Source organism: Phaethon aethereus, assembly GCF_964289735.1.
Source record: "Phaethon aethereus genome assembly, chromosome: 8".
In the NCBI taxonomy this organism is placed as follows: domain Eukaryota; kingdom Metazoa; phylum Chordata; class Aves; order Phaethontiformes; family Phaethontidae; genus Phaethon; species Phaethon aethereus.
In genome coordinates this window covers 28065612-28084069 of record NC_138584.1, presented here as the reverse complement: position 1 = coordinate 28084069, position 18458 = coordinate 28065612, and the positions used below count along the sequence as shown (strand labels likewise).

The following is an 18458-nucleotide window of genomic DNA, read 5'->3' as shown; positions in this document are numbered from 1 at the left end:
ACCGAGCCCGCGCTGCGCTCGGCTGCCGTACGGCGTGCGGGCACCACGCGCGGCTTTTTCGCAGAGCAACCGAGTACGCTCTTCGGCTGAGGCAGCGGGGACCGAGCAGCGTTTCCCTGCGACTTCTCCTGCGCTCCCCAGAGGTTGCCTGAGGTGCCTGGGTACCCCTCCCGCGGGCGTCACCTCCCTTTTTTCTGTTGCTGCTGAGGCGGTGAGGGAAGGAGGATGGGTCGCGAAATTTGGGAGGAGGCCTGTGACGGGCAGAGCACAGGAGGGAGCAGAAAGCGAGAGGCAGGAGGAGGAGATGAAGGCAGCGAGTGCCAGGGAGGCAACTCTGACTGACCGGTGCCAGGACGTGTCCTGGGACAACCAGGACATCAGGGCCAGAAATCGGCTGTGGAAGCAGTTCTTCACGACTGGGGGGAAAAAAAAAGCTGATACGTATATCCATAGCGAGACTCTGCGGGGCAATGGGGAGAGGATACGGTACGTTGGGTCGGGAGGTTAATGAGATAATGGCGATAAGGTGCCGGGGGAGCGATTAAGAAAAAATAAGAGGGTGGGTGTGCAGATGAAGGAAAGGAAACCAGGAGGTTAACATGGAGCGTGAAGAGTGCGAGAAGGCAGGAGCCAGGGAATGGAGGGAGGGAGGGATAAACAAAGTGGGGAAGAGCAAGAGCGGGATGTTACCTGAAAACATGACAGCGGAGGAAGAGACGGCAGGAGCCAGGCAGAGGGAAGATTAGTTAAGAGCACCAAGGGAGAGGAGGAGTGTGAGTGCAGGCTGGACTCTAAGAATAGGCTGGTTTTTTGAGTCCGACATTGATGCAAATCGTGATTTATCTGTAATGGTATCGGAACAGGAATTGGGTATGGCTAGCATCCATATGGCCACACTGTTTTCTTGTTAGAGAGCTTCTTTGTCGAATATTCTGGATCTCCGGAGCCAGAGCTCCGGCATTAAGGTGACCTCACATCGCTCTCTGTTTGCTTCTCAGGCTTCCTCTGAATTTATTAACATACATTTGAAGTGCCTGAAGTGCAATATGCTGCTTTTCTAACCATGGTAAAAAAATATTTCTGAAAAATACACTTGAAAATATTTTAAGTCATTTTAAAACTATAGGCAGGGCTGCCAGCAATGCCTCTCGCCGGCAGAGCAAAGCAAGGCCTGGCGCTTCGCTCGACGGCCTTTCGCTGCGGGTGTCTGTCATCTAAGAGGGCTTGCACCGTCACCCCAGCAATGGGGCGCGCGTCGTCGCGGGGACCGGCGGTTAGTCCCACCAGCTGGGATCAACGGCGCCCGGAGGCACGGGAAGGGAGAGCTGGAGAGGGCTGGCTGCGCTGGGCGGCCTCTGCGCGCCCGCGGGCAGCGCAGAAGTGGCGGTCGCCGGAGCGGGAGCCGGGGAGCGCGGCCGCTGGAAGGTGGGGCGGGAGGTGTCCTGCCCCGGGGCGCTGCTAGAGCCGCAGAGACCCCGCAGCCCCCCTCTCCCGGGGATAAAGCAGGGGGGGACGGTGACATCTGCCTCTAAGGGGATGATGCAGCTTGCAAGCGGGGATTTCTGTAGCACAAATGGCAAAACGCTGCCCCAAAAGCGGCACGTTTGGCCTGCGACGGTCCCCGTCAGCTGGGAGGCAAGCTTTGCAGAGCTGAGCTGCTTTACTTTCCTTTTGAGACTGAAAGTAGCGCCGCTCTCAGAAGATTAAGTTGTCGGTATGTATCAGGTGATAGGAAAAATTACTCTGAAACTGCAAATGGTCTGACGTGCATTTAGGTTTATGTACTTGGGAGCTGCGAGTGTTGATTTGCTGTCTATTTATCTGTTTGTCACGCCGGGAGCTAAAAAAGACAAATGACACTCCTAATAAAAACTTCTAGGGGCAAGGCTGCTGCTACTGCTTGGTTCCTCCTCAAGATTAAACAGAGCTAAGAGTTGATACATTGACCTATCGCTCCCTGAAGCAGACCTCTATTCAAATTCTGACCTACGTCCCAGCTAAAAATGTGTTCAATCTTTTCTTAATTTGTAATAGATACTTGTGTACATTACAAAACCATCTCGCAATTTGGCAAATTAAGTTGTCTGTGGTTAGCTCTGGAATTGCAGAGATATTGCAGTGCGCTGCCGCGTTGCATAACGAGCTGCCCCAGTCTTTGCCTTACTCGAGTGAGTAACAGTAATCCTTATCTCTAGCGAGCATCAGATTCATCCCATTTTTGAGAAAAGAATTAGTATCAAATATACGATGGGCATGTTATGCCTTGTGGCTGCAATGTTTTTTCAATTAACTTCTCTGAATACACCACAATGAAAAGTGTCAGCTTTTTGCCTCAGAGGCCTATAATTAGATTAAATGAATACAGTTAATTATCTACTACCTTCTTTACACAAAACAATATGTTTCTATAAATTAAAATGTTTGTACAGGAAGGAAACTGTTGTTCACTGCAATATATGCATGCAGTGCTGGGTTGTGAGCACTGTGACCATACCATAGTGTAGCACAGCTTTTTGTCTGCAGCCCTTATTTTACAGGAGCTAAAACAAATTGCATCTGAAAAATCCACACACATCCCACTATTTAAAGCATATATGTTGGTGCAAGGAGGTGATATTATTAAAAGTTACAGTGCTCATGAAACAAATATACTTTTCTCTTTAACATATGTTCTCTATAAAATCCCCTTAGAGAGATTAAATACAGCTTTGTTTGTGTACCTACAGTCGCACCCTTAAGGACTACGGTATGTCCAGATTATATAAAGCTGCTTTGTCTACCAGAGTGTACTTCTCCTTTCAGAAAATTTAAAAAAATCTGTTCTGTAGGCAGTACTTACAATTAACAGCTCAGTTTCCAGGCCTGCTGGTATTCTAGCTAGTGTGGACTGAAAATCTTCCCTGCCTATTCTCCAGAGTTACTAAATATAAGCAGAAGTTCGTGACCGATCAATAGGCTCCCGTCCCCACATCCCTGGCTCGGGAGCGCAGATACTCAAGGGGTGGTACCTCACCTCAGCGGTGGCCTAGGCTGAAGCAGAAAGCACTCTCTTTGATTTGACAAAGCGTACCCAAATGTCCCTATTTCCGTCAGAAGAGATGTTAATAACTTGAGGCCTAAACATGCCATCCTCCCTCACCAGAAAAGTACAATTAACTTCAGCAGAAGGCCTGCAGTACACCCTGCATGTAAATGTGTACCCGGGACTGGTCTTGTGTTTCATTCGGGTCAAACCCTGAAAAGCTTTTGAACACTCAGTGTTGCTCGCAGGACATCGCATCTTACTGTGGTTTGTGCTGTGTATCTTCTCCTTTAAACGTTCATTAGCTCCGTGTATAAAAGTGTTCATTAAAATATCATTGTGTTGATAATAATCTTAATATTGAGGAGGGAAGAGGGCTGTGTTGCCATAAAAATTTCCTGCTCTCCGGGTGTAAGAGGAGAAGAGAAAGACCATCTTGATAGGCACTATCTGCTGAAGGAAAACTTTCACCAGGAGCTGTGAATCGACTTTAACCTTTTAGTGGCTGCACTGCGAAGCAAAATGTTTCCTGCTCCCTACACAGAATGAAGCTTTTTTGTTTAAAATACTGATAAATACCGGTGGCCCTCCTAATTACTTCTACAAATATCAGAAAGCAGTTACAGAGGAACAAAGAAATGCAACTGGAAACATGGTTCAGTGGTCTTGTACTTCCCTGAAAAGCTGATTATACTTTTGGCTGATTCAGTTTCTTTCAGAGGGAATTTACCCTTTTTGGCAGTTTGAGTTTCAGCAGTGCTGATTGGACTAACGGCAGAAAATGCATCTTGGGCTGAGGAGATTAACTCAGGGTCCGGGGTGTATCAAACTGAATTTTGCCAGCGAGCTCTAGATTTTGTCTTTTAGCCCCTCGGTGTCCCTTGTTTTGTAGGATTCAGAAGCCATTTTAACACTGGTTTAAGAATAGAGACGTTTCATTTATGCTTTTGCAGGTGCCTTGCCCAATTCCCTGCTTTCCCTGCATGGCTTCTCTTTTCGGATAAGCACTGATGAAAGGTCAAGGTTAATCTAAAGTATCCAACATACGAGAGTTCTCTTCCTCGTAGTGCCTTAAGATTAACTTTGTACAATTATAACTGATACCGTGCTGAAAGGTAATTCCAGCGTTCTGGGAAAAAGCACAAAATGACAAGCAGTAACCTTTAGCACTGTAAAATGTCCCCGGTCATTTGTACTTCGTGCTCCTTCAAACTGCAAGAAGCCATCTTACCACTTAGTGCCATGGCAGAAGTTAATTTTTTTTCGAGGGGCGCTCTCTGAATTAGGTCTCAGGGCAAGACTTGGCACATCTGGCTATCAGAAATGTGCCGTGCAGTTTCCATCCGAAGATAATCTCCTCGCCTCTGTGGCACAGATACCAAGGAGCGTGGAGTTTGGGGTTTTTTTCCCCTCCCTCTTTCTGTAATTTTCAAATTAACAAAAGGTCATAAAAAGCTCTGGATGGGAGATACACCTTGCTTCCCTTTTTTGTTTTGTTTTGTTTTGTTTTTAAGGAAACCTGGAGACAAACCTGCTTTCTTTTTGTCTTTCTCCGTGGGCTGCGCTGGCAGAAGATGCTTCTGCATCCCTGAAATCTGGGGCTGAGGGAGGAGAGGCCCGACCCGCGGCGGGCAGCAGCCACAAAACGTATCCTGAACACCCCCGCGGCAGAGCCGGTCCCTTTTCCGTACTCACTGCGGCCGAGGGGCGGCGAAGGCGGCGGGGTCGTGCAGCGGCGGCTCCGGTCCCGGCTGCGGGGAGCGGGAGGGAAAAAGAAGGGGGAAAAAAAAGACCCACACAATAAAAAAGGGGAAAAAAATAAAAGAAAAAGGGCGCGGCGCAAGTTGCGAAGAAACGCGGCGGCGGGGGCGAGGAGGGGCGGCGGCGGGGTGGCGGCGGGGGCGGCGGGCGCCCGCGGAGCCGCGGCGGGGCGCGGAGCGCTGCGCGGGCCGGCGGCCGCCCGCGGGGCCCCCGGCGGCGGGGACCGAGGCGAAGCGGCAGCAGAGCCCGCGGAGGAAACTAACTAAATACCATCAGGCTGTTATTTAAGGCGCGTAAATTTAAAAATATTTGGACAGGAAGAGAAAGGGGAGAGGAACCGTAGAAGACAACCTAACGGTTCGGGAGCCGGGCGGCCCCCCCGCCCCGCCCGGCGGCTCCGCGCCCGGCCGCGCTCCGCGGGCCGCGGACCTGCCCGCACCTCCGCCGGCCCCGGCCCGCCCGCCTCCCCCGGGATCCCGGCAGAGCCCTCCGGGAGCACCGACATTTTGAATGCATGTGTTGTGGGGCAGGCTGTGCTGAGACTTGGTGAGAAACCTCTCTTTCTCGCTTTCTTTCCTTCTTTTCTCCTTTGGGTTGGGGTTTTTTTCCCTCTCCCCCCCCCGCCCCCCGCCATGCAGGGTATAACAGTCCTCACAAATAAATGCAGCAGCTCGCCGCTCCTCGCTTTTTTTCGAGGGAATTTCAGCACTTTAGCAAGTAGATAATAATGCAGGGTTGCTGCTGGCTGCCCAGTGAATTGCCAGGTACGTTTGTGGAAGAGACCCTTTTCTTTCTTTTAAAAGCTAGAAAGTGGTATTTTTCTACTGTTTTAACTCTTTCTTCACGGGAAGAGTGCAACGGCATTTCCTACGAAGCTGGTTTCTTATCCCACCACGGAATGAAGCACTGATTTCATTCCTCTACCCACACTGAAAACCGGAGAGAAAGTCTTTCCATGTACCCCAATGTGCAGTCATTCCTTGCACCGGCGATTAAGCTGAATTCACCTTCAAATACCTGCTGATTTAGGCTCCCCTATATAAATGGACGGCCAGCTTTATGTGCCTGCCTTAGCCGTGCCCCTCTCCCCCGGCACCCACGGAGCGGCTCTCTCAGCCTCTCCCGGGGCTGCTGCCGCAGATCCAACCTCTCTGCTCGTTCCCTGCAGGATCCCTTTAGGATCTGCCCCTTTTCACAAGGGATTCAACAGCCCCCGCCGATGTTCCGAGAGTGATTTAGAGACAGAGGTCAAGTGTAACAGCCTTGCTCCGCCGCGGAGCTGAAATGGGGGAGAGGGCTCTTTCCCCACCGCTGTGTCCTCACCTCACCCGGTCGGTATGAAACCTGGTACAGTTGCATTTTACACTCCATTTCTTCAATTTTTTTCTGGGCTTGCTGTATTTGCTTCTATTTATACATCTCATCTCCATACTCTGTTGTTTACTGCCCATTCCTGGGCTGCTGCAGGACAATCTCTGCTCCTGCCTGGGAGACTGACTTTTCGGTTGGTTTATGTCTCAATAAAAGCTCTCAAAAATATTTCGTCACACCTCACACGCTGCAGTTTTGCGTCTCCGGACACGTATTAATTTTCACCAACACGCGAATTTGTAAAACTGGACTTTTTGATGTTACCAGGCTACTAGGGAAAAAACACCCAAGTAATTTCTGATATTAGAATCCTTTTTCGGTCTGAAGATTCCCTGCTAGCGAGACTCCTTTGTATTGTTTTCTCCTGGCTCAGTGAAGAGCCTGATTCATCGCCTGCAAAGCCCGCAAGGTGCACGAAACCCACCCCCTGATTTATTTCTTTGGTTTCCCAGAGGCTTTTTGCAGTAACCAGTAAACTTCCCGGGACAACAGAGAGCAGTTTTCTCTTTCAAAGTCTCTAACTAGGAATTGCAATTTACAATATTGTTTCTGATAAATGGGGTGGCTTACAGAGAAAATGTAGCAGGAAAAGCAAATAAAACGTACCTTTAAACCAGACAATATCGGCCATGAGTCACCCGCTCACGCTACAGGCTTGACCGTGGTGTAACACGTCCCAGGATTAAATGTGAACTTTTGGCATGCCATAAAAGCCGCTATTTCTGACTAGGCGGGGCATTTTTCTCGGAAAAGCACTTGTTTTATTTAAGCCACGACTTAAACTGGGGCTTAGCGTAAATCAAATGCTGATGCAGCTCAAAACGGGTCTGGGGTGAGGTAGCCCAGGTGAAAAATGAGTGAGAAAGATGGATATTACCTTGGGGTGTCCGCCTCTGCTGCTGCAGCGAGTGGGAGGAATCCTGGTGGGAGCGCGGATCCCCGCTTTGCCAGGGGAGCGCAGGGCACCAGTGAAGAAGGAAAAAGTTTGGAGCATCCTCCGGGACACGAGGAAAGGAAGACGGAAAGCAACAGAGAGTGGTTTGGGTCACTTCACCTCGGGGACCTGAGGATTACGTTGCTCGCTTTTAATATTTCAGACGGTTTTAGTGTTCTGTACACCGGGTATTTTGTGGGTTATTTCCCCATTCATGCCTCCTACGTGCTGTGCTGCTCGGATTAATGATTTCTAGATCCCTTGTGAATAAAAATTGATAACAAAAGCGCTCAAAGCTTCATATTTCACAGAGGTTTTTAATGAGAAAACACAGCAGTGTGACAGAGCGTATAGTAAACGTGACAGGCAATTTCAGCAAATGACTTTTTACTCGAGAACGATAGCAACTGACTCCGTGGAGCTAAAATATTTGTTTTTGAAGAGTTAAAATCTGAACTAATGCACACCTCCTCTTTTAAGTGCTATTTTCAGTACTATTAATTTTGCATTGACATAAACCCTTCTATTTTGCGCAAGTAAAATTTAAAGTATTCAAAAGAAAGCACTTTAAAATGCCCACCTGTCCAGCAACTAGATCCTGTCCCAACGTTAAAAGTTTCACGCTAAACTCTTTCCGACGTGGTGTTGAGCGTCGTTAGCTCCTGCGGTAGCGGGAGAAGTAACTGACTTTTGGTCTGATGAATACTCTCAACTGCATTGCGATGGAAAATTTTCAATGGTTAAATGGTGTTTTAGGTGCAAGCAATAGCATAACTTCCCGAATATCACACGTGCTGCTTCCTAAATGTCACTGTATTCAAATATTCCTGCTCCGTGAGGTGCATCTATACCATTAACATAGTTTATTTCCAGGCCAAACGGAACAGTTGGTGGATAGCAAATATTTCTTAAAGAGCATCTATCCTGCACTCAGCTTATGAAGCGACCAGAAAACTCGGTGTGTTGCAGCCTTCGTGTCCTCTTGCCTCTGACGACGGTTCTCTGCTGCTTGTTTTGAAACTAGAAAAATCGTCTTGTTTAGTGCACAGTAAACACGAACTACCAAACTGAGCTGTTTAAAACCTCTGGCAATCAAAAAAACACCACTTACACTGTTTCTGGTAACTAAATTCAAAACCGGCTTGGTGAAAGTTTAAATAGACAAAAGGGAAAAGTGTCATCTACATTTAGAAAGTTAAGTGACCTACTTCTACAAGCTCTTGTTAGTGTCAAAATGCAGCTATTTCCCAAAGCCTCTAAGCGCCATCCTCTGTCCTCAGGCCAAGCAGCCTTTGACTTCAAGCTCTCCCCGAGCAGGGAGTTGCAGGTTACCCCCTAAAAGGCTGGTTTAATCCAAAACAGGACTTCAAACTCTTAAGCCTGGACGAAGGCGGGGGGGGGGGAGGGTGTGCGTTGAGAGGTGGGAGAAATCACACTAAACTATTTCCTTTTCTTAAAAGTCCAGCAACATTAAGCATGTGAATATGTAGCTTCTTATATTAATGACTTAATATGAATGACCTAAAATAAATTGTAAAACTTGATGCAGGAAAACTAGGTATGAACGACCAACATATACACGGCTGAGACTGTGACTACTTTGTAAATGGTGGATGTAAGAAATCGCTGAGAGCATGGATTTTAAACAGTTCCATTACCTAGAAACCCACCTCTAGAGTTTCTTGAGGCTTATACTATCAGCTATTCAAAAAAAGAAAAAAAAAATAGAAGTAAGGTTGCAACAAATGTTATTCAAAGCGGGGGGGGGGGAGGAAGGCGAAGAGCCTTAGCGTCCGAAGGAGAGTGGGTCCGAGCGGGGTTTAATTCATGGCTGCGGGGAAGAAGCTGCTGTCCTCCAAGAGCTTCACCACGGCGGATCTCCTGTAGAGCTTGGCCAGGTCGTAGGCGGTGGCCCCCCGCCTGTTGCGGTGGCCCACGGCGCAGCCCGCGCAGCCCAGCAGCCGCTCCACCACCCGCACGTGCCCCTCCCGGGCGGCCAAGTGCAAGGGCAGGTTGCCCTCGTTATCCTCCACGTTAACATCGGCTTCAAACTCCAGCAGAGTCTGCAAAGTGTCCAGAAAACCCTCCCTGGCTACATCATGAATTACAGCGAAGCCCGTACTGTCCTTCAGGTTGGGGTTGGCACCGTGGCTCAGCAGCCGCCGGGCGATCTCGGGGTTCCCGAGTTTCATCACCTGGCAAAGAAAAAGAAGAGTTGAATATCGCCGGAGGGGGGGGGTGGCTGCTTCAGAGCCTCAATTCTCATCTCTGGGTTTTGCCACGGCTCAATTCTCATTTAAAAGAGAGAGAAGAGCCCCACCATAAAACTAGCGACACACCAGAACACCTCTTTCGGATGTCTTTTTTTTTTTTTTTTTTAAACTAAACTCGGTGAACTGGTGAAAGATGTTACCATTTCGGTGGTAACAGCTTTCTGTCTCAGAGGGGTTAGCGTCTGGAACAGGCGGTGTAGAATGGGGATATAATAACTTTTTCTTTTTTTTTTTTTAACGTGGGTTATCTCAGTTTCTTAACATACGAAAATTAAGCATGGTTCGGTTTTGTTTGCCTAACTCTTGAGACACCTTTGCATCACTGTTTAATCTCTTTCAACATCAAATATAGGGTCTCTGAGGAACAGATATTTTTACCTCAGCAACAGCGAATGTAGGATGTTGTTTTTATAAGCTTTCAGGTGTTTACATTGTCTGTGCATTATCATAAAACAAATATTTGGACTCTACCATAGCTCTGTCTGCTAAGAAAAATAAATGTTACAAGAAATTTTTCTCCCCAATATTTGTGTTTCATCATGTCACCCAAAAAGGAGAAGTTAAAAGGAATGTTTCAAAGTTCCAGAAGTTTTCTTCTAAAACCAGTAGATGATATTGTACTTTCATAATTTCACTGTAAGTAAACTGTGACTATATTCTGTTGTTAAAAACATCCCTTTTTAAAAACAACAACACCACCAACAACAATTAGATTTTCTGACCGTTTCTCTCAGGGAAAAAAAAATGCTTCTTCAAATTTTCTCGATTGCATCATAATACTGTCATAATTAGAAGGCAAGTCTCTCTTATTTGGGACTTAGCAGCTTGCACTGATTTCCCCCGAAGTCCTAATTTTTTATTTTCTCAAAGACTTCCCAAAAAATGAACATAGTAATACATAATCTCCAGCCTATAGGCAATATTTTCCTGTCCTTGTAATTAGTCTCACTGTAAGTGTGAAATTCGAAAAAAAAAACCCCAACTAACCCTTTTTCAATTTTCTTAGAAACATCCACACATTGATTTAAAAAATTTGGTTAAAAAAATTATCTGCATAAATGAACATTACAGTGCATTGGACTGAGCATACTGTACAATTCCTACAAGGGATTTGCTGAAAAAAACTCTCCTGGTGAAAAATAGATATCAGGCTTTTTAAGAAAAAGCAAGCTATAATAAATACAATTACTGCAGCGTTTGGACCATAAAGCAGACCGGTATATTATATCTGCAGAGAGGAGCAAAAGTGCAGATAAGCCCGGGTGGGATTCAGGGAAAGAGATTTCTCTGTGCCCCAAGGCTTCTAGCTCCGTGTGTGCCATTTCTTTCACTTCTGACTGGAGATGGAAGCGATGTAAAAGAAAACAAGAGCATTGTGATCTCTCTTCTTTAGTAAAATCTGGACATTTTGATCTCTCTTTGAGAGCCCAGGCTGTATTATTTGTGAATTCAAAACATGTATTTTGTTGAAGTGGGAGTTTTCTGTGTTGGGGGCTAAGGGACTGAAGGCTTCAGTTAGAGATGCGGGGGGGGAGAAAAAGGCTAGAAAAGGTGATGCTCTCGGGACCTGGGCTACAACTGCACCACAAATGCCCCCTTTTTGCCAAGTTTCACTGGGGGGGAGCGAGGCAAAGAAGGAGACAGCATTAATTGAGCATTACTGAAAGCATTAATCGAAGCGCAGGAGGGCAGGACATGCATTTGAGGCCTGCATAGGTACACTTCGTCAGAAATAAAAAGGAGAGAGCAAGCCAAGCCGAGCAGTTGCTTAATTAAACATAAACCCAGAAGAAAAATAGAAATCCATTGCTGTTAATACAGGAGCATTCTCTCCGTTTTAATTGAGAGAGAGATTATGGAGAGATTGTCTCTCTCCGTTTTGGAGAGTGCACTGAGAGAGCTCTTTTGAGTGTGGTCACGCACCCACAGCACATTTCGAGATGATACATATTGAAAATAAGTCGACAGATTCTTCTGTTTTGATTTTTGTTGTGGTTCATTAACTCAGTTATGATTAGGCAGCGATAAGAAGTATTGTTAGAACACAGATGCGTGTCTAATATAGCTGGGTGCTATGTCATTGTGTAAAATATTCCTTAATTCAGGATACGGACAGTTAGCTGCTTTTAGAAAGAAAAAAACCCACGCAAAAACAAAAGCCAAAAAACATTACTGTAGGACAAATCGCTTTTCAGCCCTCGTCCCGAGGATAAACCAGCTAGCTAAATGTTTCCTGCTTTCTTAAAGAAGTTAGTTTGTGTAAGTTTTTAATTTAAAACCTTTCACTCTCTTAAAAGCTGCTGCAAGTGCCTGCACTGCCATGCGATGCCCTATTTAGGTGCTAACAGGGCAGAGAGGAGCTCACAGATCTCAAGCTTCAGCGAAATTGTCAGAAAAGGGACATTCCTGCTTTTTAGCAAGTGGTGCCTATTTTCCAGCCCTGACATTTTGATGTGAAGCCAAAAAAGCTGTAAATACCTCGAGCACAGTCGCAAGCTCTATGCTGTTTAAAAACCCAATTTCAGAAATTATTATCATGGTTTCGGGGAGGGGGGGGAGTGAGAGGAGCTAACAAACGATTTTTCTAATGTGTGAAATTAAAAAGATCTACAGCTCCACTTCCACATTTCATTACTTATACCTTATGTACAAATAAACACGCATTTTTTTCTCTGGGTTCATAAATCACTTCTTTCACTATTTGGTAGGTATCTTAGCCTTTTCGCCATCATTATCTGATATTATTAAAAGCAAAATCTTTCATCAACTCCAATAGTTAGCAGTTGGACGAGTTCCAACTCCTGCCTGCGCAGCCACACACTTAAAAATTAGGACATAGCACCCTATACGATCAGAAAGGAAATAGCTGGAACCAGTGCCCTGCTAGCCGATCTAAAAAAGCAATTTTTTAAGCCTTAATTATGAATGAAAAAGCAAGTGATTCAGCCGGAACCCTAACTCGTAGGGCTACCTCTTAATGTACATCGAAGGTCCTCGGTTCTGAGCAGCAGTGCTTCCCAATGAGAAAGGTCATTCCTCACAAACAGCATATAAAGGAAAAGTACCATCTACAGCAGACCCCAGAACCGAGACAAGTCACGCTTTAAAAACATATTGCAGAAAAAAAAAAGGAGAAAATAAAAAGAGATAAATCCTAAGCTTCAGAGAACAGCACATTTGTGTTTACAGACCTGCTAAGCAATCCTGCTCACCTAAGCTGATTTCTTTTCATCTCAGCTCTTTCATTCCTTGCCTCCACCCCACGAAGTTACAAAATATTAGCAAACTCGCAGCCCGTTTGACATTGAGGGTGATCCCCGATTGAAATAATGGTTTTGACCAGTTTTATTTCAAGTACGTCATTTTAGGGAGTTGGAGCCACTAAAGTTATAAAATATGGCATCCAACGAGTTTGAAAAACCACTCGAATTTCATCCACCAGCCTGTTTAAAACGTTGTCTTTTTTGGAAACCCGGGTCACGTAGGTACCAGTGATGAAATATTTTCTCCCTCTCTGGATACCAACCTGCAGCGCAGTCCTCCCAAATCCATTTTGTGCATTGACGTTTACATTCTTTTGCAACAAATTAGTAAGTTGCACTAGGTCCCCCTTGGCAGCCGCGGACGCCAGCTCGTTCCCAGAAGGCTCGGCCATTCTTTAGGGTGACTGACGATCGGAAAAAAGATGAGATTTTTTTTTTTTTTTTTTTTAACCAGGCATGGCATCGGAGACTGACAGAAGGATTGGGATGGTTAATCTTCTGGAGTAGACCTTGTAGTAAATACTCGTAAAAAACCTCCTTGCCAAGAGCCCGCCCCTAACTCACACGTGATTATTCAGCAAAACTGCAGCTCCGCTTGAAAGAAGGTTTCTTTGCTTCCACATATAGATTAACTCCTATTAAAGACTTGGGCCACTCTCGGGGGGGAATAGATTAATGGCTACGCAATATACTATATATGTTATAGGTAACATATATGCACGTACACCGGAGACTCACTCAGACCTGAGATCTGTGGAGAAGAAGACAACCCACCCTGTTCACGGTCGGGATCTGAGACTTAGCAGCAACAGCTCCGAGGAACAGTCTTCCGTAGCAGGGCGCAGCCACTCCCGCTCGGCATCCCCCCCTTCATCCCGCGCCGCCGCCTCTAGTCCGGCCCGAGCGGGGACGAGCAGGACGAGCCGCGCTCGCGGAGCCCAGCCGCCGCTCCCGCTCCGCGCAGCAGCCTCACTCCCGCCGCCCCGCGCAGGCTCCGCGCAGCGGGCGAGCGCGATCCCGGCCGGCGGCCGCCCCCGGCGGCGGCGGCGGCTCCGGAGCATCCAGGGGGGCGGCGGCGGGTCCGCGGGCGGCGGCGGGGGGGCTGCCGCGTACCGCCGCCCGCACTCAGGGCGCGGAGGAGCCGCCGAGCGGGGCCGTCTCCAGGGGAGCCGCGGGCGGCGGCGGGGGCTGCGCGGTGCCCGCCGCGGGCCCGGCCGTGCACGGCCGCCGCGCAGTGACAGCGGCCGCTCGCCTCCTCGCTCAGCTCCGCGAAATAAAGCTGCACTTGCCGGTCCGCGGTCGCTGCCTCCGCCCGCGACTTTGCGCTCCCCCTTTTTTAAGCACAAACAATCGCTACTTCTGTTTCCTACGGACACGAAGCCGGTTTCTCTTCCCCCCCCTTTTTTTTTTTAACCTCATCAGCTTTTTTTGAAAAGAAAAAAAATTTGAGCGCTTTTTGAGTTGAAACACCCGCCCACATTTTAACGGCAGAGATTTAAGGAGGCGCGGCGGAGTTGCGGCGCGGCCGGGCAGGAAGGCCTGCAGCGGCGCGCGCCCGCCCCTCGCCCGGCCCCGGCCCCGGCCCCGGCCCCGGCGCGCAGGCCCCGGCCCCGGAGCGCGGCGCCCCGTGTCGTTCCCCTCGCCGTGCAGCCCGGGCGCGGCACTGCCCCGCCACAGCCATAACAGTCAGGGCGCTTTCAGCAGGAGCGCTGCTGAGGCCTGCCGTGGGCGGGGGGGACAGGCGGGGGGGGCACGAAAGGAACAGGAGGCTTTAGCGGCGGGGGCCGCCCGCGCCCCTGCGGGAGGACCGGGGGAGCTCTGTGGGCGACCTCCCGCCGCGGCTCTGCCCGGCGCTTCCCCCCGCGCAGCGGCGGTGCGCGGCTGCGGGGCGGCCTCCACCTGCCCGCGGCCGGAGCGGCCCCGGCCCCGGCGGCCCGGCCCGGCACCCCGCGGGCAGCGGCGCCGCGGCCGGGGCCCTCTCCCTAAGGACAAGGTCAAGGATGAAGGGTCAATGTCAAGTTGTCTTAACGGTGGAAGGCGGCCGGACAGGGCAGCACTCCGTGCTTCCCGCGTTTCTGGTGTCCTTGATGGATTTGAAAGTGCCATTTTGAGGGGGAAACGCACCCTGCCACCGAGAAGACGCGCGGGCTTCGCTCTTCCTTCAAAGGGCGAAGCAGCGAGGACGGCACAGCGCGGAGACGTCCGTGCCGCTCGGCCTCGCGGCGCTTAGTGTCTTAAAACCGCTTTAATGGCCGGATCGCGTTAAGTTTCAGGGACCCTGGGGAGGCCGGACTCTGCCAAAGCGAACCCTCCGAGAGGTAAGAGGCAATGTCACGGCTCCCTGATAAACATACGTAGCCTATCGGCGGCAGAGGCAACCTGCTCGTCTGTTTTCTGCGTGGACGCTACGGGAAAGTGAATTTGAATGTAAACACGCGTGAGGCAGCGCGGGGAGGCGCGTTAGCGGGGGAACCTGCCCGGCAGCGGCGGGGCCGGCGCTGCCCAGCGGAGCCAGGCGCAGGGCAGGCGGCGGCCGAGGCCTGGCTTAGAACCAGTTTTACAGGGACGAACCTGCACCCCGGGCAGCCGGAGGAAGTCGGCGCGACTCCCGCGCCTGGCTCTCCTTGTCGGCTTCGGTTGCTTCTCGCTCGGCAATTGCATTTTCCTGTGCCGATTCCCCCACCCACACCAGTTTGTTTAAAACACGAAGGTGACAAATAACGAGCTGTCTACGCACGGCGCAGGGAAAGCGACTTTGCTCTAATCACCGGCTGGCCCCACTGAAGGACCCACTGAAGTGGCCCCACTGGTCCCACTAAAGCGTGAGCGCATTTTTAAGGGCCTCATTATGATAATCGTTGGACAGAAGTAACAGTGCTAACAGCTCTGTATGCAAAAAATATGAATGATAATTTCCCTCAAAGTTAACTCCAGAAATGTATGTCTCTAAAAAACATCCAGGTATTCAAATATAGTTGCTTTTGTCCATAAGGAAGGAATTTCTATGCAAAACTCCGAATATTCAGTCAGACGGCTTATAAATTATTTATTTCGCGACTCATCAGTGCCTAAAATCTTTGGTGCTGTTACCTGTTGCTACCTTACCGCAGAAGCAGACCGGCAAGTCTTAAAACAGTCCCCCGTTATTTTTCGTTTGTTTATTTTACAGTTGAGAATAAAGACCCCCGTCTTCTGTTAATCACACCACATAACAAAAATAATGAAGTGAAGCATAGCTGGGGTGCTGCAGGCCTCCTGCGAGTAAAGCTGCCCGGCCAGAAAATGCTGTCAAACCTCCTTCACTGTGTGGGTCTGTCAAAAATCTTTGCAGAAAGCAGCTCGTTGATCCTGATCATTTCCTCTCAAGAATGAGAAAGACATTCCTCCTAAAACAGAGAGAGTTGCCCCAATCGGCTCCAAAATCAGCAGAAAAAAAAATAAAAAACCAAGCAACCTTCTAGAGGGAGAGATTCTCGCCGGGCATTGAAAGGAGTAAAATAAGCCAGTGTCAGCCCCCCCGGCTCTCTAATTTGTCTGACACTCGTTGGAGGAAGGAGGAGAGCCGCCCCGAGTGGCTCGCAGTGAGGGGTTGTGAGAAGGAGAATAGAAACTTCTGGCGGTGACTTGAACATGAACTTCCTGCGATGTGGGGCACGTGCAGCTTTCCATCTTTTTCTTCATGTTCTGGATCAAATCCTTCCTGTTTTGATCTAATATAGATATCATTATTTAAAATATGACTGTAACAGATGCGAACGCCGCATAACTAATCTTGACAACATACCTACAGCTTCAATTCGCGCCAGGAATTAATTGGCTTTAATCCAATTGCTAAAACTCGCTTTTCAGCCTTTATTATAGTTACTCTCTACTAACGTGTGGGTGGATTTGTTTGTAATTTAGCATAGGCTGTCCCTGGCATCGCACCATACCTCGTACCTAGTACAGAACTGTATGTAACATCAAACGGGGGGAGGGGGAAAGGGCGAGTGTGAGGGCAATTACCGTACCGGCCCTCCGGTCGGTGGTGGGGAGCTCGAATTATGTCAGCGGGCAATAACAACATCCTGGCAAGCCCTGCCAGCATAAACTAGAGCAGGAACACGATAAAATATAACATTCAGCTTCTCTGATCCCCGGGCTTTGCATCCTAAGTGGCGTTTCGGATTGGGGTCAGCCCGCCTGCAGACCCTGCCCGCCACCGCCCGCCCTGACACCCAACGGTCCCCAGCGACGCCCGCAAACAGGCTTTAAACAATTCCCAGGGGTATTTTTCTCGGGAATACGGCCTCTCCTGAAGGTGCAGTTTAACTTTTCATCCGCCCCTCTGTCCGGTGTCTCTCCCCGCCCTCGGACCCCGCCGCGGTGCCAGCCCGGGGGCTCGGCGGGCAGCAGGGAGCTCGCAGGCTCGGAGAAACTCCTGTAAAATCCGCGCGGGAGGAAGAGAAAAACAATAAAGAACTATGTTTCCTAAAAATGTCAAAATAACTTGATTCAAAGATGTAATCCCGTAGGTTTATTAGCTTTCGCTAGTAAAAAAGGTGCTTGATCTGTTTGTGACCTTAGGTAGCTGCGACACCCAAAAAGCAGCGCAAAAACATGTTGGACTAATTAGCAAATTGATGTCCGAATGCGGGTCGGTGTGTAAGGGGGAAGGTGAACGGCATCAGGTTGTAAGAGGCAGACTTAAAAAGCATTAATTAGGTAGATTTGCATTACTTAAAAAAAACAAAACCAAACCCCACCAGATTTATCTGTGGTATATAATGCAATTGCATCTTACGGTGCCGGAGTGCTAAGCTTGAGTGAGGGCCGCTGTGCAGATCACAGTCTGTTGGCTCAGAAGCCTGTGAAAAACGCTTTTCCTCCTCTCGAGAGAAGTACGAAGATCGGGAAAAAACACTGTTTTCCCCGGCCCGGCCAGTGCGTGCGCCCCGCGCCGGGGAGGTGAGGGTGCCTCAGCCGGCGGGCGGAGCAGCGGCAAACCGCGCTGGGACCGAGCCGCTGCGTTCGCTGGCGCCGCCCGCCATCCCGCCCGCTCCTCCGTCACGGGGCGCGGGTGGGTGCCCCGCTCCCGCAGGGGGAGGCAGAGCCGCCCTCCGGCCGCCGCCTGCAGCGGCCCTTGTTTCCCCCGACCCGCCCCGGGCTCACTGCAGCCAGGGCCCCGCCGCCCCGTTAGGCCGCAGCCGGCGGCGGAGCCCAGCCGGGCCACCCCGCGCCGCCGCCGGGCCCGGGGAGCCACCACCTGCGGCAACCGCCGGCGACGGCGGGGGGTCAGCCCCCGGGGCAGCGCTGCCTCCGGCCGAACCGGGCCGGGAGCCGGAGCCGCCCCGCCCGTTCCGAGGAGCCGCTCCCCCGGCGGCTGAGGCGGTCCGTTCCTTCAGGAAAGGCCTATGCGCGGGCCGGGGGGCACCGGCGCGGGCTCCTCGCGCGCCCCCTCCCCTCCCCTGCCGTACGGGGCCGTGGCGGGGCGCAGCGGCCACGGCCACCGCGAGCTGCCGGAAAGGCGCGGCCCCGCCCTCTCCCCGGCTTCGCGAGCGCTTGACAGGAGGGTGGTCACGTGGCGGCCGCAAAGCGCCTCTTTGCGACCTCAATGACAGGCAAAATGTGCGACAGGCGCTGTGGAGGCAGGGAGGGAGCGGCGCTGCCTCCTCCTCCTCTCCGGGCCAGCAGCTGAGGCAGCGCTGCCCGCTCCCGGCCCCGGCCCGCTCCCGGCCCCCTGCCCGCCTCTCTCCTCCCCTCCTCTGCCTGCCGCCGCGCCCCGGCCGCCGCGGAGCTGCCAGGTAGGGCAGCCCGGGGGCGCCGCGGGAGCCTGAGAGGAACCCGGCGCCTCC

General features: G+C 50.4%; 1 protein-coding gene across 1 annotated transcript; it reads right to left on the bottom strand.

Annotated features, from left to right (window-relative positions):
* Positions 1-8354: 8354 nt before the first annotated feature.
* Positions 8355-13537, bottom strand: CDKN2C (cyclin dependent kinase inhibitor 2C). Its single transcript, XM_082002813.1, has 2 exons — positions 12888-13537; positions 8355-9283 (listed from the first exon to the last, which is right to left on the bottom strand). The coding sequence occupies exons 1-2, from the start codon at positions 13014-13016 to the stop codon at positions 8909-8911; spliced, it is 504 nt and encodes a 167-aa protein (XP_081858939.1). The 5' UTR covers positions 13017-13537; the 3' UTR covers positions 8355-8908.
* Between the last annotated feature and the right edge of the window lie 4921 nt (positions 13538-18458).

What these genes read in the sequence shown, in the direction of transcription:
- CDKN2C (XM_082002813.1), bottom strand. Translation starts at nt 13,016, where the DNA reads ATGGCCGAGCCTTCTGGGAACGAGCTGGCGTCCGCGGCTGCCAAGGGG. An exon ending in TTGGGAGGACTGCGCTGCAG is followed by an intron (nt 9,284 to 12,887) that starts GTTGGTATCCAG and finishes TTTCTTTGCCAG; the next exon opens with GTGATGAAACTCGGGAACCC.